General features: G+C 59.1%; 1 protein-coding gene across 2 annotated transcripts in view; it reads left to right on the top strand.

Moving 5' to 3' along the window:
• Positions 1 to 27,058, top strand: part of LOC114064771 (receptor-type tyrosine-protein phosphatase V-like) — a 36,658-nt gene that overhangs the window by 2,733 nt on the left and 6,867 nt on the right. Inside the window, exons 2-31 of one of the 2 annotated variants that reach the window (XM_027898103.1) lie at positions 2,989 to 3,069; positions 4,039 to 4,102; positions 6,474 to 6,740; positions 7,492 to 7,761; positions 8,282 to 8,548; positions 10,027 to 10,299; positions 10,950 to 11,210; positions 11,659 to 11,931; positions 12,353 to 12,622; positions 13,155 to 13,424; positions 13,866 to 14,138; positions 14,397 to 14,669; positions 15,014 to 15,283; positions 15,619 to 15,891; positions 16,658 to 16,930; positions 17,423 to 17,695; positions 18,639 to 18,908; positions 19,359 to 19,637; positions 19,826 to 19,960; positions 20,073 to 20,277; positions 21,353 to 21,420; positions 21,798 to 21,924; positions 22,180 to 22,227; positions 22,638 to 22,731; positions 23,557 to 23,647; positions 24,076 to 24,152; positions 24,932 to 25,066; positions 25,582 to 25,704; positions 26,169 to 26,329; positions 26,704 to 26,839. In XM_027898103.1, coding sequence (XP_027753904.1) covers positions 3,004 to 3,069; positions 4,039 to 4,102; positions 6,474 to 6,740; positions 7,492 to 7,761; positions 8,282 to 8,548; positions 10,027 to 10,299; positions 10,950 to 11,210; positions 11,659 to 11,931; positions 12,353 to 12,622; positions 13,155 to 13,424; positions 13,866 to 14,138; positions 14,397 to 14,669; positions 15,014 to 15,283; positions 15,619 to 15,891; positions 16,658 to 16,930; positions 17,423 to 17,695; positions 18,639 to 18,908; positions 19,359 to 19,637; positions 19,826 to 19,960; positions 20,073 to 20,277; positions 21,353 to 21,420; positions 21,798 to 21,924; positions 22,180 to 22,227; positions 22,638 to 22,731; positions 23,557 to 23,647; positions 24,076 to 24,152; positions 24,932 to 25,066; positions 25,582 to 25,704; positions 26,169 to 26,329; positions 26,704 to 26,839 — 5,865 coding nt within the window. In that variant the 5' untranslated portion in view covers positions 2,989 to 3,003. The remainder of the gene's footprint in view (positions 1 to 2,988; positions 3,070 to 4,038; positions 4,103 to 6,473; positions 6,741 to 7,491; positions 7,762 to 8,281; positions 8,549 to 10,026; positions 10,300 to 10,949; positions 11,211 to 11,658; positions 11,932 to 12,352; positions 12,623 to 13,154; positions 13,425 to 13,865; positions 14,139 to 14,396; positions 14,670 to 15,013; positions 15,284 to 15,618; positions 15,892 to 16,657; positions 16,931 to 17,422; positions 17,696 to 18,638; positions 18,909 to 19,358; positions 19,638 to 19,825; positions 19,961 to 20,072; positions 20,278 to 21,352; positions 21,421 to 21,797; positions 21,925 to 22,179; positions 22,228 to 22,637; positions 22,732 to 23,556; positions 23,648 to 24,075; positions 24,153 to 24,931; positions 25,067 to 25,581; positions 25,705 to 26,168; positions 26,330 to 26,703; positions 26,840 to 27,058) is intronic. The other variant, XM_027898104.1, reaches the window with a different exon arrangement.

Raw genomic sequence — 27,058 nt, 5'->3', positions numbered from 1 at the left:
CAGAGACACTGTGCTTCAGGAATCTCTGCTTGGCTGCCCAGCCCAGAGACCAGGGAGGGTAGAACAGACCCTTTGCTCCTTGGGCAGGCAGTGTCTGGAGAAGCTGCCTGGGTGGGGCAGTTGTGCCCCCATGCAAGGCTGCCACAGCAGAGGTTGGTTTCCAACGAGCTCTGGAGGTGCCACCTCCCACCCTTGTGACTCCATCAGAGTGGCTGGAGGTGGAGATTGGCCAGCTTTGCAGACAGGCTGTTGCAGGGGCACCGAGGCTGTGCCCAGGCAGGTGCAATGAGCACACAAGGGCTCAGCTTCTCCCCAGCTGAGCAGGGCAGGCACAACCCAGCTGGAGTTTCCCAGGACTCCAGTGACTGGGTTTGCCCTCTTGCTGGCCTGGGGCTGCTCTTTGGTGTGCTTTGAAGCTAGAGGAGCCCCACCTTGATGCTGTAGCCTGGAAAAACCTCCTGTCTGTGCCATTACTGCACGAGACTCTGCCTTTGACATTGGGGGATGCAACACCTCTTCCCAGGGTTTTCCTTGATAATCAAGGGTCCCTCCTGCCCCATGCCCCTGGATCACAATTCCCAGCCCACTAAGGCCCTTCATCCTCACCTCCAACCCCTGCTTCATCAGCCAGGGGCTCCTCCAGTTCAGCTCTGCCATCACCTGCCATGCTCCGGGGATACCACACAGTCCCCAGCCTTCACTGCCTGTGCTCCCTCTGCCCCAGCCACCCTCCAGGTGACCCTCCAGGCTGCTCATGGCAGCAAACAGCTGCCATGGACCCCTGTGGGGACATCCACCGAAAGCCTCTTTGCAAATGTGTTTTGGGGACCAGCCAGCTTGTAACCTCCTCCATCCCATTCCGGGCCCCTGGGTAAACCTGGCAAGCCCTAGCTGCAGCGGGGAGCTCCAGCCTCCTCCCAGCTGGCTGCAGCCACCCTGCTCTGGAAAGGGGCCTTTAAAAACAGTCCCCGGCCCACTGGAGACAGCAGCAGCCAACTCCAAACCTCCCCTTGCCTGGGTCCTGGAGGGGCACCCCTCAACGTCACCCCCAGTACCCCTGAGCACCCACCTCGCACTCAGCTCCCTGTCACACCAGTGTCTGGCAGCAGGGATGATGGATGGGTGTCTCCAGAGCTGGCTGTGTCTGGTTCATGGGTCAGCCCCATCTCCCCAGGTGCTGGTGGACCTCAGTCCCAAATGCTTATCAGGGGATCTCCAAGAGCCAGAGCTCTTTCCTGTGGGCATCCATCCACGGGAGAGGGTGCACCCACGGCATTTTTTGCATTCAGCCCTTGGAGTTGCTGGCATTAAGGGTTAAAAATCTTGCCTGTGCTGCAGCCAAGGCATCACCTTTTGTTCCCACCCTGATCTCCAGTGTCCCTCACTGCTGGGCTGAGCTGCAGGGCCAGGGTTCCTTTAGCCTCAGCCTGCTCCAGGCAGGGGACTGGACCTCTGCAGAGACGTGACTGTGACCACAGACCCACACTCCTGGCACCAGTCCCACTTGGCCAGGACCTGGGAAATTAACTGTCACCCATGCAAAGTGAAGGGGACTCGTGCTCTCTGTCCCCTTTCCCAGCTGGGTCTATCAGCCTGGGGGCTGCCAGAAGGGTTGGGGGATGGACCTGGGGTTGGAGATGGGTCCTAGACCAGGTTCCTTGTGTCCCACTCATTTCTCAATTGTGTGCAAGAGCTGAGGCTTTCCATGTCTTTGTCCAGGCGCTGTGGGTTGCTCTGTCTATCACAGACCCCTCTTGACAATGCTCTGAGTTTTCTGGCAAGGGATTCTGCTGTTCCAAAGAGTAGATGGGGGATGTGTCCCACCCTGACAGCTTGGTGGTTCAGAGCAATGAGCAGAGCTTGAATAGCCCCCGTTGGTGGCCGTACTGGCTACTGGGACAGACTCCCACGGCCACAAAGGCTGCCCTGGCTTCCGGACTGATGCATCACTGAACCTCTTCCAGCACCGTCCCAGATCTCCAGCGCTGATGTGAAGCCAATGGCATCTCTGCTCTGAATCAGAGCTGGCATCGTGCCACGCATTGCACAGACACCGCACAGCACCGCGGAGCACGGCCCTGCCCGCAGCAGGGTGGGCACAGACTGCTCCCCACAGCAACCCCCCAAAGTACAGTGCCTACACAGCCCGGGCACAGGGCACAGCTCACCCCAGACACCCCCTCAGATGGCCAGAGCGCGGTCCAGGCGTCTCTGTGCTCGCGGGATGCCGGGCCCAGGAGCCTCATAGCGTGCACCCCCTGTCCCAGCCTGCAGGCTGCTGTGTTACGGGCATCGCACAGGGACCCCCCCCCAATCCCTGCCCCTCGGCGTACCCAAACCCGCGTTCCACAGCCGCAACTGCGCAGGAATCCGTGAACACAGAGCTGAAGGTGCGAGCCCAGGGTGCACAGCACCCCGCGGCCACACTCGTGCCCTCGCTCCCTCCAGCATCGCAGCCCAGCGATGCGCCCTCCTCCCTTCCCTCCCTCCCCGCGCCAGGGGCTGGTTCGGGAGCTCCCTCCCAGCCCGGAGCCGTCCTGTCTCCTCCCCTGCCGCTCCTCCCGCTCCAGCTCCGCCGAGCTCCTGCTGATGCCAGAGCGGGCTCCAGCCCCGCAGAGCCCCCGCGAGCCCCTCCCCAACCCCAGCCCCCCGGCCCGCAGCTCTGCCCGCAGCCCGCACCCGCTCGAGAGTCACCGCAGAGGGACACGGACCCGCGGGGACAACAACAAATGCGCCCGGCGAGAGGCAGCCGCCCCCGCTGGGCTCCTCCCGGGCCGGAGGCGAGCTCTGCCCCTGCCCAGGGACAGCGGGCCCGGCCGAGGTGCCACGCGCTGCCTGGTCCCCACTGATGTCATCTTGTCACCCGCGCTCGGAAAGCATGTGGGGACGCGGCTCCTGGCTGCCGTGGGAGAAGGGGCTGGCCGGGGACAGCCACCGCTAAGAACCTGACCCCAACCCCGCCAACTTGTCATCCCTTCTCATCTGCAGCCACCCAGGTCCCCCATGAGGCCACCGCTGCTGCCGCTGCTGGTGCTGTGGGTGCCGCGGCTCCCGGGGACCCCGGCAGAGGTAAGCGCCCGGCTCCCCCAACCCCTCTTTGGCTCCGCAGCCGCCCTGCCCCGCCGGGGGCACCGTTCTGGGCTCCCCTCAGCGCTGCAGCTGCGCCACATCAGCGGCGTTCGCGGTCCCGAGCGGCGCTGCCCCCCTCGCCGCCCCCATCGCCCCGGCGCCCGGGACCGCAGCGTGTCCCCGCTGCCATGGCTGCGTGGCTCCTCGCCCGGGAATGGCCCGGCTGCTTCTCCCGGGGGTCCCCAACCCCTTTGTTCCCCTCTCCCAAAAGCCCCGCGGTCGGTGGGGAGCCGGCACGAGTCTGCCCGTGGAGCCGAGGGGGAGGAACGCCAGGAAGATGATGGCTCTGCCGGGGCTTTTTGCGGGACAGGGAGTGGGCAGAGACATTTCCTTTAACATGGGGGGGGAGCTGACGCCAACCCAAAGCAGGGCACACCCTGCTGGGAGCAGGCTGCGAGCAGACGGGTGTCCCCGCTGCCGGGGGAGGGTACTGGGGGCTCCGGGGGCTCTGTGCAGCCCGCGGGAAGTGGCAGCTGGACTGAGGTCTGGGATCCCTCCATCCTGCCCCCGCGGTAGTGGGAAGGAGGTGTGCCTGTGCAGGGAATGAGACTGCCAGGGCCTGTCCAGAGCTCACTCCCTCCCTCTCCAGACCTCCCTGTGCCGTGGCTGGTTTGGTGGGGTCTTCCCCTGTGGGCATGGCAGGTTGGTCTGCAGCCCCAGGCCCCACGTGAAAGGCCAGGGCAGCCCAGAAGCTGCATCTCCTGAATCTGTCTCCCTGCCTTGGCTAGGGGAGGGCAGTGTGAGACGTAACACAAGCTCTCCTGGGGAAAGGGGTCACAGCCCATGGATGCCATCTCAGGGTGGGACCTCTGCCTGGCCAACTTGACCCCTGGCCTGGCACAGGACAGGTCTCCCAGGCACTGGACCCAGCTCAGCCCCCTCTCTCACTTGACACCTTCGATCCCCCAGGGTGAGGGATGCAACCAGACAGCACAGGCGTGGCTGGAGGGACAGGACGCACGTGGTGACAGAGGTAAGTCCCAGGCTGAGGAGGGTGGGATGGTCTCGGTGCCTGGAGCAGTGAGATGAGCAGATGTGCTGGGCCAGGACTCTTGGAGTTGAGAGCAGCTTTGTAAATGCTCTCTGCTTTAGGCCTACTACAGGCTGCAGATCACGGCCGGGGAAGGGGAAGAGTCAGCCCCACCCCACTCCAGCAAGCAGCTGTATGGGGGGCACTGTGAGAGATGGACAAGGCTCCAAGCTCTCTCCTTCCACAGAGCATCAGGTGGGTTCAGCAGCAGCACAGACATAGCTGCCCTGCTCAGAGCCCCCTGCAGTTGCCCAGGCAGGGTCACAGTCCATAAGGCAGCTCCACGGCTGCTGTGGGCCTGGAGCCAGCGTGGTGCCCACATGGCACCAGCCTGTGCCAGTGAGAACTCTCCCAGATGAACCACAGGCACCTGTGAGGGCACAGGGCGTACCTGGGTGAGGCTGTCTGTGATGTGGTTAGTGGAGCTTACCTGTGGGCTCAGGGGCCTTGGGGCCACAGGGTGCCTCTTGCCCATTCTGGGTACGTTCGTGCTGCAGACATGAGGAAGGTGGCAGAGGGAGGCAGGCAGGCAATGAGGCCAGTGGAAACCCAGGAGGAGCAGAGAAATGTGGGTGGAGAACTCATACCTTCATAAATAAGATAAGAAAGAGCCTGCAGTGACAAACGATCCCTGCTTGAACTCCACAGGGCAGGGCACGGTCCCGTGGGCTGCCTAAGGGAGAAGGTCAGACGTGTCCTGTGCTCTGGGTGTCTGCTGACAGCGAGGGGAGCCCAGGGCAGCTGGCCCAGGTATAGACACCTGACCCATGGGCAGCCAGCTAACCCTTCCTGAGCAGTCTGATCCTAAATCTGTACCTGAACTGCTCAGGGATGGCAATGAGATGGCCTTTCCCAGGGGTACTACCTACTCCTATTGTTCATCTGATATCCCCAGGTCCCTTTGCCCTCGCCTGCTGAGTGAAGCTTTCAGCATTGCAGCAGGCTCCAAACCACAGCATTGCATGGAAGAGAAGCTGAACATAGCTCTGAAAGCGTTCAGCTCAGTGGGAAGGACACACACAGCTCCTGAACTGTGCCAAAGGTGCCCCTGCCCCGGGTTCACCCCACACTGTTCCTGCCTGGCTGTGTAAAGGCCACCCCTGGGACGACCTCTGGGGCAGTCACTGTGCTTGGTTCAAGCTTTCTTGCTGGGCCAGACCCCATGTAAGCCTGTCACAACATGTTGCACACCATAAATTTTAAGTGCTAATTATTACCCAAATGTCTTATTAGCACTTGAAACTGTTGTGTCATTTTCCAAAGGCTGAGAGCAGTGGCGAGTTCATGGAGGTGGCACTTGGGGACATGGGTCACTGCTGGACTTGGCAATGCTGGGGAAACGCTTAGAGGGCTTTTCCAACCTAAGTGATTCTGTGACTCACAGCAAGGCTGGGGATGGGGATGCCTGACAATCTGCTGGAGGCACTGGGAGGCAGAGATGGAGCCTACCCAGGTCAGCTGCCAGCTTGGCCCCGACAGACAGGCTCTGTCTGGCTCTTGTTGTGTAGGTGGTTTCTGAGCAGCTCAAAGGGCAGGGACTCAGTAGCAGTTTTGGCCACTGACCCACCAATAAGACCAAGCCCTGTATGCCACTTCCCTGTCCCCAGATGCTCTCCATTGGGATGCCACAGCTCCAGCCCCACAGCCCCAGGGCACTGACCTCACTGCTGCAGCAGGGACACCTCAGCAGGGCCTGCAGCCAGGCTGGCCCCACATTTCCTCCACGTGCACAGTGTCCCACTCTTCCCATTCACCTCTATCCCAGGCAGGACAGGGGGGACTCAATGTCTGGATCCCCCCAAAGGAACTTTCGTCCCCCTGCTCTGTCAGACCCCACACAGAAGCAGAGACTGTTGCAGGGAACATAATGGCCCTCCTGCCATATCCATCCTGCCCCCTCACTGGCCACTGTCTTGCTTCTCCATGGACACAGAGCCCTTCAACACCTTTTCTGGGGGCTCAAGCCAACCAAGGTGGATTATACCCAGCTAGGGAATTTCTCTGCCTTAAAACAGGGCTCTCTGGACAAAACATGTGATGAACTGAAGCCTTCTGGTCTTTCTCCAATAGAGCAGATGCTCCATGCTTTGGATCATCTCTCTCACATCTCCCTTTGACCTCAGTCCATGGAGGTTTCTGAGCATTTTTGTGTTTCTCCAAAGGCTGTTCAGAGCCCTTGGTGTTGGGGGGGCCTGACCAAAGCAGGGCAGCACCCGTGGTGGTGGCTGGTGGCCGATGTACCCCAGCAAGGGTGGGTGGGCTGGGAGCTGGCTCTGCAGGCTCCCTGTTGACAGTTTTGGATTTGCCTCTGCAGGCACCCTCCTGAATGTCAGCGTGAGTGACCATGGCCGGTCAGACTCCCTCCTTGTGTCCTGGGATGAGCCAGAGGAAGGTGCCAAGGGATATTCGCTCGCCCTCTCCTCCCTGGGGTCAGGCAGGCCGCTGCAGAATGGCTCAGCTGGGCCCAACGCCACCAACTTCTGGTTCCATGGGCTGACCCCTGGCACGCGCTACGAGATCGAGGTGACAGCCTCGCTGGCCTGCATGGAGACTGTCAGCCAGACCATCACAGCTCAGACAAGTAAGGGCTCCACGGGGACTGCAGAGGCTCTCAGGGCTCCTGCCAGTACCACTGTGCTGATTTGGAGGGTGCCGAGCCCAGGTCTGTTGGGAGTCCCACTAGTTCATGGGAAGTCTGGGCTTTTCCTCACTTCCTCAAGAATTAGGGTCCTTCTGTGGGAGGTGGTGAGAGGTCAGGGAGGTGATGGGGCTGTGCTTGGGGGATCCCTGCTGGAGTCCCACTGCTTTGGAGGCAGGCTGAGAGAGCTGGGGTTGTTCAGCCTAGACAGGAGAAGGCTCCAGGGTGACCTTAGAGTCCTTTCTAGTAGCTAAAGGGAACTTTAAAATAGAGAGAGGGACTTTTTACATGGGCATATAGCAGTGGGACAAGAGGGACCAATTTCAAACTGACAGAGAAGAGGTTTAGATTAGATGTTAGGAAGAAATTGTTCACTGTGGGGGTGGTGAGGCCCTGGCACAGGTTGCTGTGGCTGCCCCATCCCTGGAAGTGTCCAAGGCGAGGCTGGACAGGGCTTGGAGCCGCCTAGTCTAGTGGAAGGTGTCCCTGCTCGTGGCAGGAGGAGGCTGGAACGAGCCAAGCTTTAAGGTCCCTTCCAACCCAAACCCTTCCACGATCCTGTGGAGCTGGCTGCCAGCCCCTCACCAGGCGAAGGCCAACGTTCCACCGGAGCCTGCGAGACAACCTGCCAGACCCAGGCATTCCCAGGCAGCCAACCAACACTGTCTTGTGCCGTTGTCCTGTCCCGGTGCAGGTCCATCACCCGTCCGCAACCTGAGCCTGAGCAGCGACGGGAGCTCGGCCTCGCTGAGGGCGGCCTGGGCGCACGGCCCGGGGCAGCGCCAGGGCTACGGGCTGGCCCTCTACCACAGCGACTCCCAGGCGCTGGTGAGGAACGTGTCCCTCCCGCCCGGCACCTCCACCTTCCTGTTCGACGGCTTGCTGGCCGGCAGCGAGTACGCCTTGAGGGTCAGCACGCTGGCTGGGCCCGGCCAGGCCAGCACCAGCGTCCACCAGTGGACAGGTAAGGGAGCGAGGGGTGTGCCCGCCCCGAGGGGGAAGGGGTGGGAGAGAGTCAGGGGGCAGGCAGAGCACGGGCTTGCTGGGCTGGCTGAGGTGGGGAGGAGGTCTCTGGGCTAGTGCAGGATGGCAGCAGCTGGGAGTGTTTCACATCCCCACAGTGTCTGGGCCAAGGGGAAAAAATTCACACCTTGGGCCTGCCTTGCAGCACCCGCGGCTTGGGTTGGTGTGTTCTCAAGGGAGAGGGGCAGTCTGGTGGATCCTGGATGTCTTGGCTAGTGAGAGCTGCAGGAATGCCTCATTGCCCAGGCTGCCACCCGCTCTGCCCTGGCTGCCCACGCAGCCTGAAAGAGTGTGACAATATGGACAGGAGAGGGATGTCCCTCAGCAGACCCCTGCCAGACCTTCAGCCCCCATGCCTATAGAGAGCAGCTGTGGTCACAGGGGGCCCTGGGGAGAGAGGAGGCGTCCAGGGAGGCCCAACCCCATTGCTGAACCTCTCTGCCTGCTGCTTCTCCCCTCAGCTCCCTCCATCCCCACCCAGCTGAGGCTCAGCCCAGGCTCCAGCACCAGCCTCGTCGCCTCCTGGGCAGGGGCTGCGGGGGCTGCCTGGCTGCACCTCGAGCTCCGCAACCTCCTCACCCAGACGGTCACCACCACCCTGTCAGCCAGGAGGGGCCTCACCAGCTACACCTTCCAGCACCTCCACCCCGGCACCCAGTACTGGCTGGGGCTCAGCGCCACAGCCGGGTCCTACACTGTAGTGGGACCCAATGCCACTGCCTGGACATGTGAGTATGATGGCCAGGGATGGGGGAGGACCTTGGTGGCCTTGGCTTTCTCCCTCCCTGCCTCTGGTCCAGCCTCTGAATCCAAAGGTCTCCTGCCAGAGCCCTGGGTGCACAGGGTGATTTTGCTTAAAGCCACTCCAGGACTCGGCTCTGGGACACTGCTGTACTGGGGCCAGTGAATCTCTGCAGCAGGTGGATTCCCAGTGCTGGCCTGCTTTTCTCCCTGGCTTGCACTGGGATCAGCCTGTGGTCCCTGGATGGAAGGGCAGCAGATCCCACTGGTGTCCAGTGCAGCTGGGCCTGGGCTCTCATTGCCTCAGGGCTGTACAAGGGTTGCAGAAAAAATGAGGCAAGAGGACAGCAGTTGAGCTAGTTTGAACTGAAGGCTTCTGGAGGGGCTTAAAAAAGAGCAAGAAAGACTTTTTACGTGGGCAGACAGTGATAGGAGAAGGGGGAATGGTTTTAAACTAAATTAGGAGAAATTTAGATCAGATGTTAGGAAGACGTTCTTCCCTGTGAGGGTGGCGAAGCCCTGGCACAGGTTGCCCAGAGAAGCTGTGGCTGCCCCATCCCTGGAAGTGTTCAAGGCCAGGTTGGACAGGGCTTAGAGCCACCTAGTCCAGTGGCAACGCTTCCAGACCCTGCTATTGCACCATTCCTCCATCCTCCTCCTGGCTCTGTCCTCAGGCTGACAAGGGCCCTGAGAGAGGGGGACTTCCACCACCACAGCCCTGGTTTGCTGCCAACACCATGTCCATAGCACTGCAAACAGTTCCATTCCCAGACTTGCTATGCCAGATGTTCCCAGGAGAACCAGGGGGGAAAAGGAGAGAGCAAGCCCAGGCTCCTGGGCAGAGCAGGTTCACACGGAACGCCGAGGAAGTGCTGGTCCTCAAATCTGCCAAGCTGCAGACTCAGAGCTGCTGTGGCCAGGGACTCGCCGTGGCCCTGGCGAGACAGGGGTCAGGTGTATGCTGGGAGGATCTGGATGCCACCAGGTGTCAAGTCTCAGCAGCTTCCTGCTTCACCTGGGAACTGGAGCCTGCTCCCTGCTGACTCTGCCGCTGGGATTTCCCAAGGCCTCCGCAGATGGTTTTCTTCTGCTGTGAAGTGAGGCTGATTCTTGCTGTTGCTGTCTGCAGCTCTGACCTGCTCCACTGAACAAAATTCCCCTGTACCAGACACATGAGCCAGGGGCATCTGGCCAGGAGTTCAGTCCAGGCCAGTTCCTGGGAATATCAGCAAGCTCATGGTGGGATGAGAGTGGAGTGGAGGCGGACTTTTAGGAATTTCCCAGCAGGTTTGCCAGCTTTGTCTGGACTCTGCTAGTCCAGGAATGCTTGTGCTGGGGAGTGGAGATGGCGTGTTCCAAAAGGATGTCTAAGGCTGGACATAACCCTGCAGGGAACGAGGCTCGGGGGTGCGTGGGGCACAGAGCACCCCATAATCCTGATGCACACAATCCCATTCCCTTCCAGACCCCTTGAGCCCTGGCAATGTGACCCTGAGCAGTGCAGAGGAGCAGAGCTCCTTGCAGGCTCGCTGGAGCATCCCAGTGGGACACAGGGACTTCTACCTGGTGACGCTGCGAGAGGGAGAGGACGGCGTTCCCACCAGGAACATTTCTGTCGGCGGGGACAATGGTCACGTCACCTTCCACGGGCTGAGCCCTGGCAAGCAGTACTCTGTCCAGGTGACGGTGGTGGCAGGGCCGTACCAGGCATCAGCCTTCAGCACAGCAGCCTGGACAGGTGAGCTGAAAGCCCATGCAAGTCCTTTGAGGCCGTTCCTGCTGCCTCAGGGGAGGGGGCTGGTGCCTGGAGGTGGGGCTTGGCATGAGCAGGGGGACTGTGGCAAGGGTGGACTCAGAGATGCTGAGCAGGCTTGTGCCAGCAAAGTGTCAGGCAAAAATCAAGACCAGATCCTGCTCAGTAGCCTCAGTGTTTGGCAAGTTCCAGGCAGTTTCTCCCCTTCCCCTCACTGCAGCTGGGGGGGGTGGGCAGGGAAGCACCACAAGCACCCCCAGAGCAGCGTCTCCCTGTGCACAGTCCCTCCTGGGTGACTTGTGGAGCCATGGTTGGTGCTGTCCCAGAGCTGCCACCCTGGGAAGGGACAATGGGAGCTGTGCACAGTGTGGGGAGGCACCCACCACAGTGCTGGGGGCACTAAGAGCTCTTCCTGCAGCCCTGGCTGCCCCTGTATGGGATGGAGACAGCTGCAGTGTCACAGAATCACAGAACTGTTAGAGTTGGAAGGGATCTCTGGAGATCATCCAGTCCAACCTGCCTGCCAAGACCAGGTCACCTGGAGTAATCTGAAAAGTAAAAAAAAAAAAATCTTGTGAAAGCAATCTGCCTGCCTAATGCACTGCCCTGTGCCGTGGTGTCCTTGTCCCTTGCAGAGCCACTAGCACCATCTGGCGTGAGCCTGTCGAGCCAGGGCAGCCCCCACAGCCTGCTGGCCAGCTGGGAGGAGGCGATGGGGGAGGGCTATCTGCTGGCCCTCAGCCCCGCCCAGCACCCCGTGAAGAACAGCTCGTTGCTCAGGGGCGTCACCAGCTTCACCTACGAGGGCCTCCACCCTGGGACCCTCTACACCTTTGAGGTCAGCACCGTGGCTGGCCCCTACACATCCTCACCCCAGTGCATCTCCAACTGGACATGTGAGTTCCACAGCCCCGGGTTCCCACTGGATCTTGCGCTTCCCCGTGATGTTGCACCTCAGGGCAGGGAGTGTCTTCTACAGCTTCACCCACTAACTGGGTGAAAGGCTCAGGAGGGGGCAGAGCTGCTGCTGGATGTGTCTGACCCGGCTCTGTTTCCCAGTTGCCCTTCTCCCCCTTCTCCTTGGCCCATCCTCCTGTGGCACTGCTCAGGCTGCCTCTGCCTTGAGCCACCTCTCCACCACCCACCACCTCGTCCAGCACCAGAACAGTCCTCTCTCTGTGCCACTCTGAACTCTGTGCTGGCCCAGTCCCTGCCACGCTGCTGTCAGCAGGGGTGATGGTGCTCAGAACACCTGGATGTGGGTTTTCCCAGGGAAGGGGCTCCTGCCTCAGCACATTTGGGGTTTTACTTCCTCCAGGTGACTCTGGGCCTTTCCTTTTCTAGACCCTTTGCCCCCAGAGCAGCTGACCCTCAGCAATGGGGGCCACAGCACCTCTCTACAAGCCTCCTGGAGAGCAGCTTCCTCTGGCAGCACTGGCTATGCAGGGACCCTCCTGGAATCCAAGTCCCAGAAGTGGGTCAGGAACGTGACCGTGGGGAATGACTGGACCAATGTCACCTTGGAGGACCTTGTCCCCGGGCGACAGTACACACTGGAAGTGGCTACTGTGGCTGGACCTTACAGATCCCCTGTACAATCAGCCACGGACTGGACATGTGAGTGTGCCAGTCCTACCTGACCCTACTGCAAATTTCAACCATGGTCTGCCCGTGAGAGCAGAACCCAGCAAGGGAGCAGAGGGGTGGGGAGGTGGGGAACCAGGGACAGGGGTGCATAGCCAGGCAGAGTGAGAGGACAGCTGGAGCTGCACTTGGACCTAAAAGGGTCTGCAGTGCAGGAGGAACCCGTCACTGAACAGAAAACATTTCCAAATGTCACCTAGGGGGAATGGAGGGACCTGCTCCCCTGTTTGCTGTGGAGCAGGAGCTCTGGTTGTTCTGGTGTTTGACGTGCCAGGGCTGGTTCCTGACCTAACCCACCAGGTGCAGGCAGTGGAGGGTGCCTAGGACAAGTGCGTGCAGCTCCCACTCCACACCACAACCACCTCTCACTGCCTGGGTGTCTCTTTTCTCTCAGACCCCCTGGCTCCTGCTGGCGTGACCCTCACCAACACCCGGCGCCCACTGGGGCTCTCAGCCTTCTGGGACAAGGCTGCTGGTGATGTGGACCAGTTCCACCTCCAGCTCTACAGCAAGAGCCATGCAGCACAGAGGAACATCTCGGTGGGGCCAAACACCCACAACTTCACGTTCCTGGGGCTGTCCCCTGGCACTCAGTACTTCCTGAAGGTGACCGTCCTCAGTGGCCCATACAGATCCTCATCACACTTTGCCACTGAGTGGACATGTGAGTGAGAAGAATCCCCCGTCTCCTGCAGGGATGGGACATCCTGGCACTGCCTGCAAGAGTAGCAGTGACAGGGACTTGTCTGGGTGGAGGGAGGGCTCCACTGAGACCTGCATGCTCCCTGTCTTGGGAATCAGAGCACGTGTCATAGGCTGTGCGGTGGTTGTTGGGCCCCAAAAGACCCTTTTTCCCAGCTTAGTTTTTCCCCAGTCGAGCTGAACCTTCTGCCTAGACCACTGGTGATCTCAAGGCCAGCCAGGGACTGGTGGGAGAGGGATGCAGGAGAGGAAGCACAGAGACCTGTATGGGCTTGCTGCTCCCTGTCCATGCAGCAAAGCAGCCCACTGGGAGCTGCGTGCTGTCAGCACCCACCTGCTATAGTAGCACCCTAGGGACGTGCACAGGCAGGTTGCACGTCCCCCAGGAGAGCAGGAGAGCTGGCAGTCAGCTGCCAACCACCCCTCCTTTAGCCCTGGCTTCTGCAGGTGGCTCCTCCACCACCTCACGGATCTCACGCTGTGCTTTCCTCCAGATCCGCTGTCTCTGGCTAACGTGAGCGTGCAGCCTGGCCGGAGCCCCCAGGAGCTGCACGTGAGCTGGGTGGAGTCCGGCGGTGGCAGAGACCACTTGGTGCAGCTCTCGGTGGCTGAGTCCCTGTCCATCATCAGGAACGTGTCTGTGCCCCGTGGAGTCACCCAGCTCGGCCTGGAGGGGCTGGTGCCAGGCTCCCGGTACCGCGTGGAGATCATTTCTCAGGCCGGGCCTCACCGCATCTCCTCTCAGACTGCCATCAGCTACACCGGTAGAAACGCAGCTCCCCTGTTCCCATCCCCTGTCCACCTCTGGCACCCAGCCTGGCTCTGACCTGGCGAGGGGCTCGGAGGGTTCCTGGGCTGTTCTGTGGGAGAGCTCTGAGACTGTGTCCCTGCAACCCCACTGGAGCCTGTCTCCTACTCAAGGTGCTGGGTCTTTTGTGGGACCCTGTCTCACCCTGAGCCCAGCAGCTCAGTGGGTCGTGCTGTGAGCTGTTGGGACAAGGGGGACTCAGGCCGTGGTGGTGGGGCACTGTTGTCACCTGAGACACAGGGAGAAGCTTTGATCTGGGAGTAGCCTGCTGCTCTCAGCATCCTTTAGTCAGTGTGCTGGATGCCCACAGTCCTTCAGCTCCCAGCTTCATTCCCAGCCTAGAGTCAGCCCTGAGCACCCCAGGTCTGTCCCCAGTGACCGTGTTTCTCTCCCACAGTCCCACTGCCTCCTCGTTCCCTGTCTGCCAGCCCTGTCAGCACTGCCTGGGCTCTGGCTGTGCACTGGGAGACTCCTCCCGGGCAGAGGGATGGATACCTGCTCAGCGTGCTCGAGGAGGGCTCTTCTGCACCACCAAGGAGCCTGGAAGCAGGGAAGGACAGCACCAATGTCACTGTGCCACAGCTGGAACCAGGAACATGCTACCTGGTTGGGATCTGGGCAGTGGCTGGACCCTACCGCTCCCTCCCCAAGAACATCACCAGCTGCACAGGTCAGCATGTGTGACACCCAGGGGTGTGCGGGTGGGAGCACTATGACAAGCTCTGGAATGGGATGGGAACAATGTTGGCACCCAATGAGGGGAGGGGAAGGAAGGGAGGAGAGGGCAGGAGGGCACCCTGGCCTGGTTCCTGGTGAAGCTGCCCTATAGTCACGTCCTGTGTCTCACACCCTCTTTGTATCGAGATGTCTGCTTGTTCAGAACTGGATCTTTTTTCTCTCCAACTAATGTGTCTGTTTTTCCCTACAGTTCCTGCAGCCCCAACAAACCTAAGCCTTATGAACCCAGGCAGCTCCTCAGAGCTTTACACATCCTGGAATGAGCCCCCCGGCAGGAGGGACCACTACCGTGTTACTCTGTATAGCCTCAGCACCCAGAGCAGGGTTCAGGTCCAGACCTTGAGTCCAGATGCCCAGAACATCACCTGGACTCACCTGGAGGCAGGCAGCAGGTTTGCTGTGCAGGTTACTGCTGTGAAAGGCTCATCAGAAGCCTCTTCCATCAACGTCACCCAGTGGACATGTGAGTCTGATTGATTGGGTTGGGCACAGTGCTGCAGTGTGCCCCAGAGCCTCCCTCTACCTGAGCCTTCCAGAGCACCCAATGCCACCTTCCCCCTCCAGATCCATTCATACTGTGCCCACAGCTATGTCATGGTCCCACCTTTCTGCTTACTGTCCTCACTCCATCCCTGACACGGAGCCAATCCCCCCACTCGCATCAGAGGCTCAGGGTATCTCCCCTGTCATGTCCAGCTGCAGACCCCAGGGATGCTGTGCTCAGAGCCCTGTGCCCTGCCTGCCCGTTTGTGCCCAGGCTCCTCTTCAGAGGATCCCTGGGCTGACTGTGTCCCTGTTGCTTTCCAGATCCCTTGGCCCCTGCCAACCTCACCCTGAGCAGCCCCTCGGCCTCAGTGCTGTTGGCCTCCTGGGCACCAGCAAGGAGTGGGGCAGAAAGCTTCGTGGTGGATGTCTATGACTCAGCCTCTGGCACTCACGTCGGGCACACGGTGCTGGGAGGCAATGCCAGGAGCCACATCTTCAGGAGACTGAGCCCTGGCACCCTCTACAGCGTGGCAGTGAGGGCCACAGCCGGGCCCTTCCACGCCAGCACCCCTAACGTCACCCACTGCACACGTGAGTGTGATGCTCTCCTTGCAGCCAGGTGCTTCACCAGATCTCCCCTTCCCAGTTCAGTCAGAGTGCAGCCCTCCTGCCTTCCTCTCCCACCCACGCAAGCACCCAGTGCTTATTCCCTGCCTGGATGCAGCATGAGGAGTCTGTGCATGATCCTGTGCCACCCCCACCCCTGGTAGCCACCCCCAGCAATCCACAGTTTGGGGGAGGAGGCAGCTGCCACAGAGTCAAGGACACCGCCAGCCCATGGGACCTCACGGAGCCGAGCCAGCTCCTGCAGCACAGGCTTGGCACAGACATGGAGCCCCTGGCAGTGACTTGTGTTTCCTCCCCAGGTCCGCTGCCCCCGGCTGCCGTGCGTCTGCTGAGCACGGGACACCCTGACGGGCTGAGCGCGGCCTGGGGCGCCGCGGCCGGGGGGAGAGAAGGGTACACACTGACCCTGTACCACGCACGGCTGGGCACCGTGGCAGCCACGGCCTCGCTGGGCAGAGACACCCACAACTTCACCTTCACGGGGCTGGCCCCAGGACACGAGTACTCCCTGGAAGCCAGTGCCACGGCTGGACAGTACTGGGCAGCAGCGCCCAAAATCAGCGGCTGGACACGTGAGTGACTGGAGCAGTACCCTCTGCGGAGGGGTGGGAGATGTCACAGCACTGCGGAGTCCTGAGGAGGGCTGGGAGGTTCACTGGGGACCTGGTGCCTTTAGAGATGTGCACACAGATGTGCACAGGGGTGACGCTCAGCAGTTGGTGCAGGGGCACACACTGTTACCCTCGTGGCACGTGGATGCTCAGCTGTAGGCTTGCACAAGCTGATGATGTAGGCTTGACATGCTGATGACACACAGGGCTGCCCAGCTGTGTCCCCTGCCCTTGCTGACCCATCTCCCTGTGTACAGGAGTGTACAGGTGACCTGTACTTGTCCTGTGTACAGGAGACTCAACAAGTCTCCAGCAGGTAGAAACCACGTTACCATCAAGGTTCATGAAATGAATCAGTGTAGTACAAGAGGCCACTCCAGTCCTCCCAGGAGAATGGGTCTTTGCTCTGAAGATGGGCTAATCCAGCACTTCCTCCTGCCCAGAAAGATTTTAGGGCTGGGCAGAGTACAGAGAACTGCCTGGACCCAGAAATGAAGGCATTCCTGCTGGTCTGTGGGGATGAGGGTGACCTTGGTGAAGAAGAGTTGACATGTGAGGGACCGTCATTAAAGCTGAGGTGGGGATGGGGACAGAAAACAGTGAGGATGAGGAGGCACTTTCCAGAGGGGATCTATGAGTCCTTGCCCTCGGGGACCACCTGTCCTGCTGCACAATGTCCCATCAAGAGTGTTTCCAGTGCCTAACCTCAGGTCTGATGGCTCCCCAGGTCCGCTGCCCCCGGCTGCCGTGCGCCTGCTGAGCACGGGACACCCCGACGGGCTGAGCGCGGCCTGGGGCGCCGCGGCCGGGGGGAGAGAGGGGTACACACTGACCCTGTACCACGCACGGCTGGGCACCGTGGCAGCCACGGCCTCGCTGGGCAGAGACACCCACAACTTCACCTTCACGGGGCTGGCCCCAGGAAGCAAATACGTGCTGGAGGTGGCATCCACGGCCGGGTCCTTCAGGACACCCGCGGGGAATGTCAGCAACTGGACGTGTGAGTACCCTATTTGGGGGGGTGGGTGCCTCGCTGGGCAGTCATGAAAGCTCATGGCAAAGAACACTGACCTTTGTGGCAGACCCAAGCCCTTCCTGGGGCATGTCAGTGCCATGGCACTGAGCAGGGCTCTGCCCACCCTCATCACCAGCTCCACCAGCCTGGGTGAGGGCAGCTGGAGCTCCAGAGCCATGCTTCAGGGGAGAGCCACGAAGAAGGGAGCATCAGATGGGGCATCCCCCTTCCCCACTCCTGTAGCTGGCTGTGTGTTCCCTCCTCAGCCCTCCTCAGCTGGGACAGGGCTGTGCCTGCTCAGGCAGGCACAGAGAAGCTTGCAGAAGCTTTGAGCTGCCTCCAGGCTGGTGGGTGCAGCCACACAGCCGAGGCTAAATGCTCTGTCCAGTGTGGCACATCCCTGCTGTTGGCACTGCCAAGAGACCCAGGCAATGTCCTCAGGCCCTTTGCTGACGTGTCTCCATCCTGTCTCTCCAGACCCCCTGGCACCCCGTAACGTGTACATGACGAACCAGGGGTATCCCAACAGGCTGAGCGCGTCCTGGCGAGCTGAACCCCAAGGACAAGACAGTTACAGGCTCCTCCTGTATCATTCAGGATCAGGGGTCTTGGCAGCCAATGTCTCTGTTGGGAAAGGCACCAGCAAGTTCACCTTCTCTGGCCTGGCTCCAGGACACAAATACCTGCTGGAAGTGGCATCTGTGGCAGGGCCCTACACAGCGTCTGCGGGGAACATCAGTGACTGGACAAGTAAGTGTTAGAGCTGCAGGTCCTGCATCATGACAGAGCTCAGCCTTCCCAGCTGGGTGGGCTCAGCACCTGGAGTGGGAAGGGGCAGGGACATGGCCAGGACAGCTGCCTGGGAGCTGTAGGATCAGAGAATGGTTTGGGTTGGAAGGGACCTTTTAAAGGCCATCTAGTCCAACTCCCCCACCACTGACACCTTCAACTAGATCAGGTTGCTCAAAGTACCGTCTGACCTGACCATGAGTATTTCCAGTGATGGCATGGCATGCCATGGCATGGCATGGGGTGGGATGTACCACCACAGCAATGGGATCATGGGCTGGGCAAGCTCCTGGTGGAGGGGACTGTAGGAGAGCCTGCTGGCTTCTCTGCAAATGGGTGGCTGAACAAAAAGCATGAGATCCCACTGCAGTAGAGCTGCTGTGGTAGATGACACCCACAGCGTGGGAGACCATGAGAACTACAGCCAGGGGGGGTACACCCCACCATCCCCACTGCCTTTCTCCCAGGCACTCAGAAAATTCCTGGCATAGGGAATAAGGGGAGGATGAGCTTTTTTTTTCTTTTTATGGAATGTGGAAATTGCAGATAAGCACAATAAGCCTTTTCATGTGCTTGTCCCCACAGTCCCTGCACTTTGCTTGGGGAATCCAGCGGTCTCTGCTCCCACGCTCAGCCATCCCCTGGCAGGGTGCTGGGAGTCATGTGCAGAGCCCTTTGGGCAGGTCTCTAATGAAACTTGCTCATTAGCTGGAGGAAGAACCCATCCCCTCACTCTCCTCACTCTGCATGTCCTCCAGCTGCCATTTAAAGGTCATTTCTGGCAACCAGCAGCAGCAGGAATGTTATCCTTGTGTGTCACCCATCTCCTGCTTGTGCCTCTGTAGGATGATGGAAGGGAGCACACGCATGCCAGTAACTCTCCCTGGTGTGTTTTTTGTTGTAGCCCCCTCAGTTCCCCAAAATCTCTCAGCGGTGGCTGAAGGGAACAACACGATGCTTATCTCCTGGGGAGGTGTCTCTGGACAGCAGGACGACTGCCAGCTGTGGCTGCGGGACCCCCGGAACAGCTCGCTGCCCTGGCGGCACTCCCTGGGCAGAGGGCAAGTCCAGCACCTCCTGCAGGGGCTGATCCCAGGCAGGAACTACTCTGTGTCCTTGAGCTGCGTGGCTGGGCCGTACTGGAGCAGCACCAAGCCCTTGGCAGTGCCAATAGGTGGGTACACACTGCCACGGGGAGGGAGCAGGGCAGGCTGGAAGGGGCAGAAACACAGGGGTGGCCTCAAGACTGGATGAGCCCTTGGGTGTCAACAGAGACATGGGAAGTGTTTGCTGTGGGAGATAAGGAAAGCCATCGGTTCCCTAAGCTAGCCCCATCTCCCGTGAAGCAAAGCAGACTCTGCAGAGATCTCTGCTGGTTGACATCTCCTGTAAGACATCAGCTCAGGCCCAGGCCCATTCTCATTGTCCTGTGGCCCGTGGCACAGCAGGCTCCCAGGTCACAGGTGTCCAGCTCTGCTCCTCTCACCAACCTCAGGGGCAGATACCAGTGTGGGTCCATGCTGACACAGGGGCAGATACCAGTGTGGGTCCATGCTGACACAGGGGCAGAAGTTGGGATTTCTCTGATCCACTGAGTGCAGAGCTTGCCCTATCTCCTTTGCAGAGCCAAACCCCGTGGAGGATGTGCAATGCCTACCACAGTCAAGGAGCCTTTACTTGAACTGGACAAGCTCTCCTGGAGATGTGGAGGCTTATGAGGTGGTGACAGAGAGACTGTCTGATGGACCTCCCACCTCCAAGTACGTCATGAGCATCCCTTCGAGCGAGGCCAGTCTGGAGGGGCTGGAGCCGAACTCCTCCTACCAAATCGTTGTGAGCACTGTGGGCATGAACACACTGAGGAGCCAGGCTGTGACTCTGCTCTGCAGCACAGCAGTGGAGGGTGAGTCTCCTTCTTTCCCACGACCTTGCCACAGAACCTAGTGTCGCTAATTAGACCTGGGGACTCTTTCGGGTGCCTGTGAGCCCCACGTGGTCCTGCACTGACCTGCAGTGGGACAGAGCTCTGTGTGGTGGGACTGTGGGAGCAGGGACACACTAACAGGCTGTCCCTGATGGTTCCTCTTCCAGCCTTGCCCCCACCCCTGCGTGCAGACGTCTTCCAGGTGGAGTCCAGCTCCACGGTTATCATTTCATCCGACCTGTTCAGCGAGGAGAATGGCCAGATCGAGTATTATGGTGTCATTGCTACCACTAATGATTCATGTAAGTGTCCCTGCACGTCCCAGTCTGCTCCCAGTGTCTCCCTGGAGGGCAGCCAGCATCCCCTGGATGTCACTCTGGGTCTGCCGCTGTCACCTTGTACATTCTCCTGCAGTGCTGAGGCCCACCCAGGAGATCATGTCCAGCACATGGTACGACCACTATTATGGGACAGAGGACTCCTACCTGGCGGTGCTCATACCCAATCCTTTCCACCAGAGGAGCTCCCTCGAGACCTGGAGAGTGCCAGTAGGAACAGAGGAGTGTGGCCTGTCCAGGGAAACGTGCAATGGGAAGCTGAAAGCTGACAAACAGTACAGGTGGGAGATGTCAGCATCCCTCCTGAGGGGAAGGGGCTGGAGGAGAAAAGGAACCGCGCATGTCCCTGCAAGGTGCCACCAGAAAACTCTGTGTCACCTCACCCTGGTACCCCAAGATCCTTTTGCACCTCTTCACAGCTTGCTTTCAGTTTGGCTGCCCTAAACAACCTCAGTGTCCTCAGTGCAAACAGCACTCAACCTAAATATCCTAAATAGCCAACCCGAATATCTTCAGCACATGCAACACTCAACCTAAATACCTAAAGATCCTCAGGAGACTGTGCTGCTCTCCTAATGATTCTGAGGGCGGTGAAAAGCTGACAGCCCATTCCCATGCAGATATTGCACCCTTGTTGCCTGTCTTTCCATGAGTTCTTTAACCACAAGCCTTCATCTTTCATGCCATGGCATCTGCAGGCTCACTTTCCAAGGAGGTCTGTGCCCTGCCAGAGGGGACCCACACACAGCTCTACGAACTCTTGGCTTCTAAAATCCAAAGCTACCTTTGTGCCCTTGTAGGGCACAATAAAACCTTCCAAATCACCTGCTCAGAAGGAAGTCAGCTCTACAGAGCTGTGGGGATTGGTGTGCCCTGTGCCAGGAGGGGGATGAGGGGCAGATCTTCACAGGGAAGAGGACACACCAGCCACTTCTGCGTGTGTTAGGAAGGATCTGGGTCAGCCCTCCCAGCTGGGGTGCCCCTGTTTCAAACAGAGCTCAGCTCTTTCCAGTCAAACCCAGTTAATCAGTTGACATGAAGTAAAGTGTTTTTCCTTATTTGTGTCCTAGAAGAGACCAGACACTTGTGTCTGCAGGTAACCCTTTGGAGGAGAGCTGCTTCCCATTTGTGCTTCCTGGACGTTTTCTCAAGTTTTCCCAAGTGGAACAAACTTGTACAAGAGGCAGAAAAGGGAGGAAAGACCATTTCCACACATCCTAACAGAAAACCATCTTCTTCCAATTCAGCATTTCAGGACAGAGGCAGTGCTCCCCTTCCCCCAGGTCCTCCCTGGGGCGTGCTGGGTGCTGTGCTCAGCTCGGGCTGCCCCTGACACAGGACTCTGCTCTGCCCTAGGTTCAGCATTGCTGCCTTCACCAAGTACGACCCAGTAGCCCCTGCAGTGGCATTCACCACCTTCTCAGGTAAGATGGAGAATGGCATCTTCCTTTCCACCCTGGCTGTGTGCCTTAGAGGTAATGAGCACCCCGACAGTGGCCAGGCAGAGGGAGCTCATGGGCTGTAGCAACTACAATAAATAGAACAAATGCAGCCATATATCACAGAATCACAGAATGGTTTGGGTTGAAAGGGGCCTTAAAGCTCAGTTTGTTCCACCCCCTGCCATGAGCAGGGACACCTTCCACTATCTCAGGTTGCTCCAAGCCCCGTCCAACCTGGCCTTGGACACTTCCAGGGATGGGGCAGCCACAGCTTCTCTGGGCAACCTGTGCCAGGCCCTTACCATACTCATTGTAAAAAACTTCTTTACTGACTCTTCCTTCTCACTTTTTAATTCCAGCTGCTGGATCTGGTGCAGATACAACTCCACTCTCAATGCCAATAATCGCTGGAATCATTGTGGGGTTTCTCCTGACACTTGCAGCTATTTTTGCTTTGGTTTACTGGAAACACCTCAGGGCAAAGAGGTGAGTGTGAGCCATATCTTACCTGCTGAGTGCAGGCTGAGATACCCAACCTTCAGTGCCAGGAGGGATAGGGTTTAAAAAAACATTTAAGGTGTGGGCTGGTGCACTTGTGCCTGGCAGGCTCAGAAGCCAAAGGCAGAGGGGAAAGGGGAGCCATGCCTGCCGTGAGCTCCATGAGCCAGCAGCACAAAACACCTCAGGGCGTCAATCCCTGCACTGCAGGGAAAAGTGACAGCTCCTGTACTCTGATTCTAGAACCAAGAAGAGCAGCCTGCCCCAGGAAATGGTGACCTACAGCTTGAGGTGAGTGCTGGAGTCTGCTGTCCATGTGTCCCCACTGCAGCTCCCACAGTCCTTCACCTACTTTCTTTCTCACTCACTCAGGAAAAATCCAACAGCCTCCTCTCCTTCAGTTATTTTATAAATCAGTCTTTCCCAAATGCAGTATTTATTGCCCAGCTCCATTCCAAGTCAGTGCACTGTCCACACCTCCTCCCAGAGTCTCCTGCAGCAGAAGAATATCCCCATCACCCTGGAACCCTTCCCACTGTTTAAACTGTTGCACCCCCTCCCCTGGGCAGTGATGTGGGCTATAAACCACCCCTGTGTGTGCATCCAGGTCTCAAGGCTGGGCTGTCTCAGTGGCACCTGACTGGCCAGCCAGACTTCCCAGTAGCTAAGGCAAGTTTTCTTCTGGACTTCATTCCCTGCAGAAATGCCCACCGGCCAGTTTCCCTGCAGAACTTCAAGCAGTACTATGAGATGAAGACAGCAAGTGCTAACCACGCTTTTTTCCAGGAGTTTGAGGTGAGATGAGGCTCCTCACAGAGATGACACTTGATTTCCCCACTCTTGCTGTCGGGTGCCCGGTATGGAGTGCTCCTCTCCAGGGACGGTCACCCATCTCTAGCAGTCCAGCCACCCTGTGAGGCAGCCTTGGAGGCCAAAGATTGGCCAAGTGATCAGGCAGTTCCTTTGCTATTTCCTCTTTTGTTCAACACATGTTTTCTGTGGTGCAAGGTGAACTAAGACAGGGCAAAGGGCCCCAGCCCTGACTGGAGGTGATGAGAGGAGTGGCAATGAGATCCACCCTGACAGTGTTAGGAGAGAGCCTGCAGCCAAAGGGAAGGTTGAGTGGCACTCAGACCTCCAGGGCCAGGCTGTGAGCTTCACCTCAGGCTGCCTTCCCTGTCTGGCACTGCCAGGCTCTGGGCTGTTATGCTGCAGCACCTTTCCAATTCCCATCAGCATTTTCAAAAACTCCTCATATCACCCCTCTCTGGCCCTTCTGAGTGAGGACAGGGGCAGAAGCAGATACAGCACAGGATATTTCTTTTTTCTCAGCAGAAAATCCTTTGAGCTTCTTGGTTGATTTCTGAAAAGTTTTTTTCCCCCAGAACTTGTTCTTGGGCTTTTCTTTTAAATACAAATAGTGCTGTTGGAAAAGGCAGTGGGAAAAGTCACCATGGCTCAGAGTGCACAGGCCATGTGGAAGGAGGAGTGGAGCATTTCCCTGGGTGTGGGTAATCCTCTTTACCTTCCAGGCAGAACCTCTGGACATGATCAGGGAGCTGAGCTGACCAGGAGCTCTCCATGGGAACATTTGTCCTTGTCTTTTCCCCTGTCCTATAGGAGCTGAAGGAAGTCGGGAAGGAGCAATCGAAGGTGGAAGCTGAGCTACCAGCAAATGTCTCCAAGAACAGATATCCCCATGTGCTGCCCTGTAAGTGCTGTCCTCCTCCCCCAGCACCCAGGGTGGGAGCTCACAGGGCAGTGCACAGGGACAAACTCACCTTGAATCGCTGCAGAGTTCAGTGCTTAGAAGCAGAAGGACTCTTGAAATGGGCCTTGGTTCTTTTTTTTCCTGCTGGAGACTCAAGGCTTGATGGTTGGGCCAGGCCTGAGCCACTAGTTGGGCTGAGCCCAGCTCAGGATGGGTCCCAACTGGAGACCAAAGGGTGGTCTCTTCTGATGAGCCTCATGACACCAGCTCTGCTTTCTGATCCCCTGGCAGCCCAGCTGGCAGGCCACGCTCACCTTTTGAGGGAGAAGGTGCCTGGCTGAGCACAGAGCCTCCCTGCTGGAGCTGCTGGGATGTCGTGGTGAAGGGCTGCCATGAGCAGGGGTTCACCTGTGCTTGGTCTCTTTCAGATGATCACTCGCGGGTCAAGCTGAGCCAGCTGGGGGATGATCCACACTCAGACTACATCAATGCCAACTTCATGCCTGTGAGTGCCCACTGGCCTCCCCCACAGAGGCACTGTCACAGAATCTCTACCTGGGTTGAGGCAGAGTGGGCATGAGGTGCTGGTGAAGGCTCAGCTGGCCCAGGCTGTTCAGGAGCTGGGGGTCAGGCAGAGATGTGTAGCTGCCCTTCAGCAGGGGCTGATGGAGCCTGTCAGGTGACAAACGCTGTGACGCAGAGGTGTGAGTGTGGGGAGACTGGCAAGGCTCTCTGTTTTCTTCTTGTGGACTATCTATCCTCTTCCCTCGCCTCCCAGCTTACTGCCCTGTGTCTGCCTGCTCTTTCTCCTTCTGGTCTGTGCAGCTGCATTTGAACAACCCTGGAGCTGTGCCCTCGTCTCCCAGCTGGGAGTTGTTCCCAGGTAACAGCAGCATGCACGTGCCAGTGGATCCTCAGAGCATGTGTGTGTGTTCAAGGGCAGAGGAACACCCTGAGACCTTGCATGCTCACCCTACCCTCAGCTGTGAGTGGGAAGCACAGGGAAGACCCAGATCTGTCCCTCCCTGATTAGGCCAAAATGAGGAACTGCTTGGAGGGAAGCGGTGTGGGTCACTCCTTTATCCCAAATGTGTAGGGAGCACGTGCTGGGCAGCACATGCTTTCTGTGAAATCAGCTGCTTCTGAGATCAGCTGCCTGGGAACTGTGCCCATGTGGCCTAAGGGCAACCACAAAAGCAGACCAGGCACTGACTGTCCCAGGGCAGGATCCACCTGCCTCGGCCACCTGCCAACTCCTCTTGCTCTTATCTGCCTCTCACTCAGGGCTACACATCCCAGCAGGAGTTCATTGCCACCCAGGGGCCCCTCAAGAAAACCATAGAGGACTTCTGGAGGCTGGTGTGGGAGCAAAACGTCTGCAACATCATCATGCTGACAGTGTGCATGGAGAACGGGCGGGTAGGTCGGTGCCAGCCTCAGCCCAGCCCAGGGCTGAGTTCATTCCCTTCACAAAATCCCTGCTCCACTGTGGCTCCAGGGTGAGCACAGACCACACAGCTTCCCTGGCAGGCAGTTTGGGGGAACATCTGTGCAGCTGAGCCTTAGCTGGGGGCAGGCAGGGCCAGAAGTGGCGCTTAGCTGGGACCATGCCCACTGCCCTCAGATATTTCTGCAGAATCTGAAATTGCCACATCCCCTGGATGAGCCACCTCACATGGACCATTCCTTCAATCTCCAGGGGCGATAAGACCTGCACAGGTCGTTTTCTGTGGAGGAGGCTGAAATCCAAACAAAGGGGCGGTGGGGGAGAGCCGTGCAAAACTCCCGGTGGGGAGGGGAAGTAGCCCTGTCTGCTCCCCAAGACCTGTCCTGGCTCCCTGCTCAGCTGCTGCTCTCCAGATGCTTCCAGGGAGCCAGAAGGTCACCTGGGCCTTCACTGGCCTCACTGGGCCCCTGTTCTGCCTGTGCTCTAGGTCCTCTGTGACCATTACTGGCCATCAGAATCCGCACCGGTGTCCTACGGGCAGGTCCGGGTGCACCTGCTGACACAGAGCAGCTCTGAGGAGTGGACCATGCGTGAGTTCAAGCTGTGGCACGTGAGTACAGACTCAAGGAGACACGGGGACCTGTCAAGGGCTGGGGGTTTGCATGTTTCCTCGGTGGAGGTGCCATAACTGCCTTTGCCTGCCATTTTTGGGGCTCGGAGAAGGCCCAGGCCACTGGGGAGCACTTTGCTGCTTCAGATGGGTGACACAGAGGTGTCCAGCACGTGTCACCCTGTTCTCCACTGGGACAGCCTGCAGCTGCCAGGGCATGTTCCCTGGCAGTCAAAGGCAGGTGTCCTCCCTCCCACCTCCTTGTCTCCCAGTGTGGCAGGGGGCTGTAGGGGAGCAGGAGGAGCAGGAACCACCAGGCAGTGCAGCAGACCTGGTGCTGGCTGTTCCCTGCAGCTGAGCCGGGCGTCCTCAAGCACCCAGGCGCTCCCAGGGCTGCAGGGTGCGAGCCTGCCCCTGTCCCAGGGGGCTGCACACCCATCACCAACACCCCCTCTCCCCTGCAGGAGGGTCTGCGGGCAGAGCGATTCGTGTCCCACCTGCACTACACAGCCTGGCCCGACCACGGGATCCCAGAGTCCACGGCTTCCATCATGACCTTCCGAGAGCTGGTCCGGGAGCACATCCAGAGCACGAAGGACGCAGGGCCAACCCTCGTGCACTGCAGGTGAGGCTCTGTCCCCTGGGGGCGGTGGGAGGGGACAGTGGGGGACAGCAGGGGTGGACAAGGGTCCCTCTCATACCCAAACTATGAGGGAAAGCAGTCCCTGGGAGACACAGCCGCTCTGTGGAGTCTCTCGCTCAGGGTGTTGGGGAACACAGGTCTGCTGGCTGCCTGCTCACGGCCCCAGGGCATGGGGCAGGTGGAGATTGTGAGCACCAACCCAGGGCAGCACGAATGGCTCCTCAGCCCCACGCCGTGCTGGGACCAGTGCCTGGGGGTGCTCGGACAGGTGCCCAGGTTGCAGCCTCTGGGAGCGTGTCTGGCAGCCAGAAGGGTGGTGCCAGGCCACGTTTAACCTTTGCTGTCTGTTCTTCCAGTGCTGGCGTGGGCCGCACTGGCACCTTCATTGCCCTGGACCGGCTGCTGCAGCAGATGAAGCAGGAGAAGGTGGTGGACATTTTTGGGGTTGTTTACGCCTTGCGGATGAACCGGTACCTGATGATTCAGACGCTGGTGAGACCTCTGTTCTCTCTGCTCCCTCTTCCCCCTGGCCCCTCGCTCCATGGCACTGAAGCTCACCAGGCTGGCAGCCACAGCACCCCTGGGCTGGTCCCCAGCCTGTCCCTGTGCCATGGTGCTGCTCCAAGCAGCAGCTCAGCTGGAGGGGGAATTGCTGAGGGGGGTCTTTAGTGGCTTCATGCCCTGCTAGACCCACAGAGTCTCAGAGACTTC

Source organism: Empidonax traillii, unplaced genomic scaffold (assembly GCF_003031625.1).
Source record: "Empidonax traillii isolate 1590-97213 ecotype Southwest subspecies unplaced genomic scaffold, ASM303162v1 scaffold579:size954524, whole genome shotgun sequence".
NCBI lineage: Eukaryota > Metazoa > Chordata > Aves > Passeriformes > Tyrannidae > Empidonax > Empidonax traillii.
This window is presented reverse-complemented; position numbering and strand designations above follow the sequence as displayed.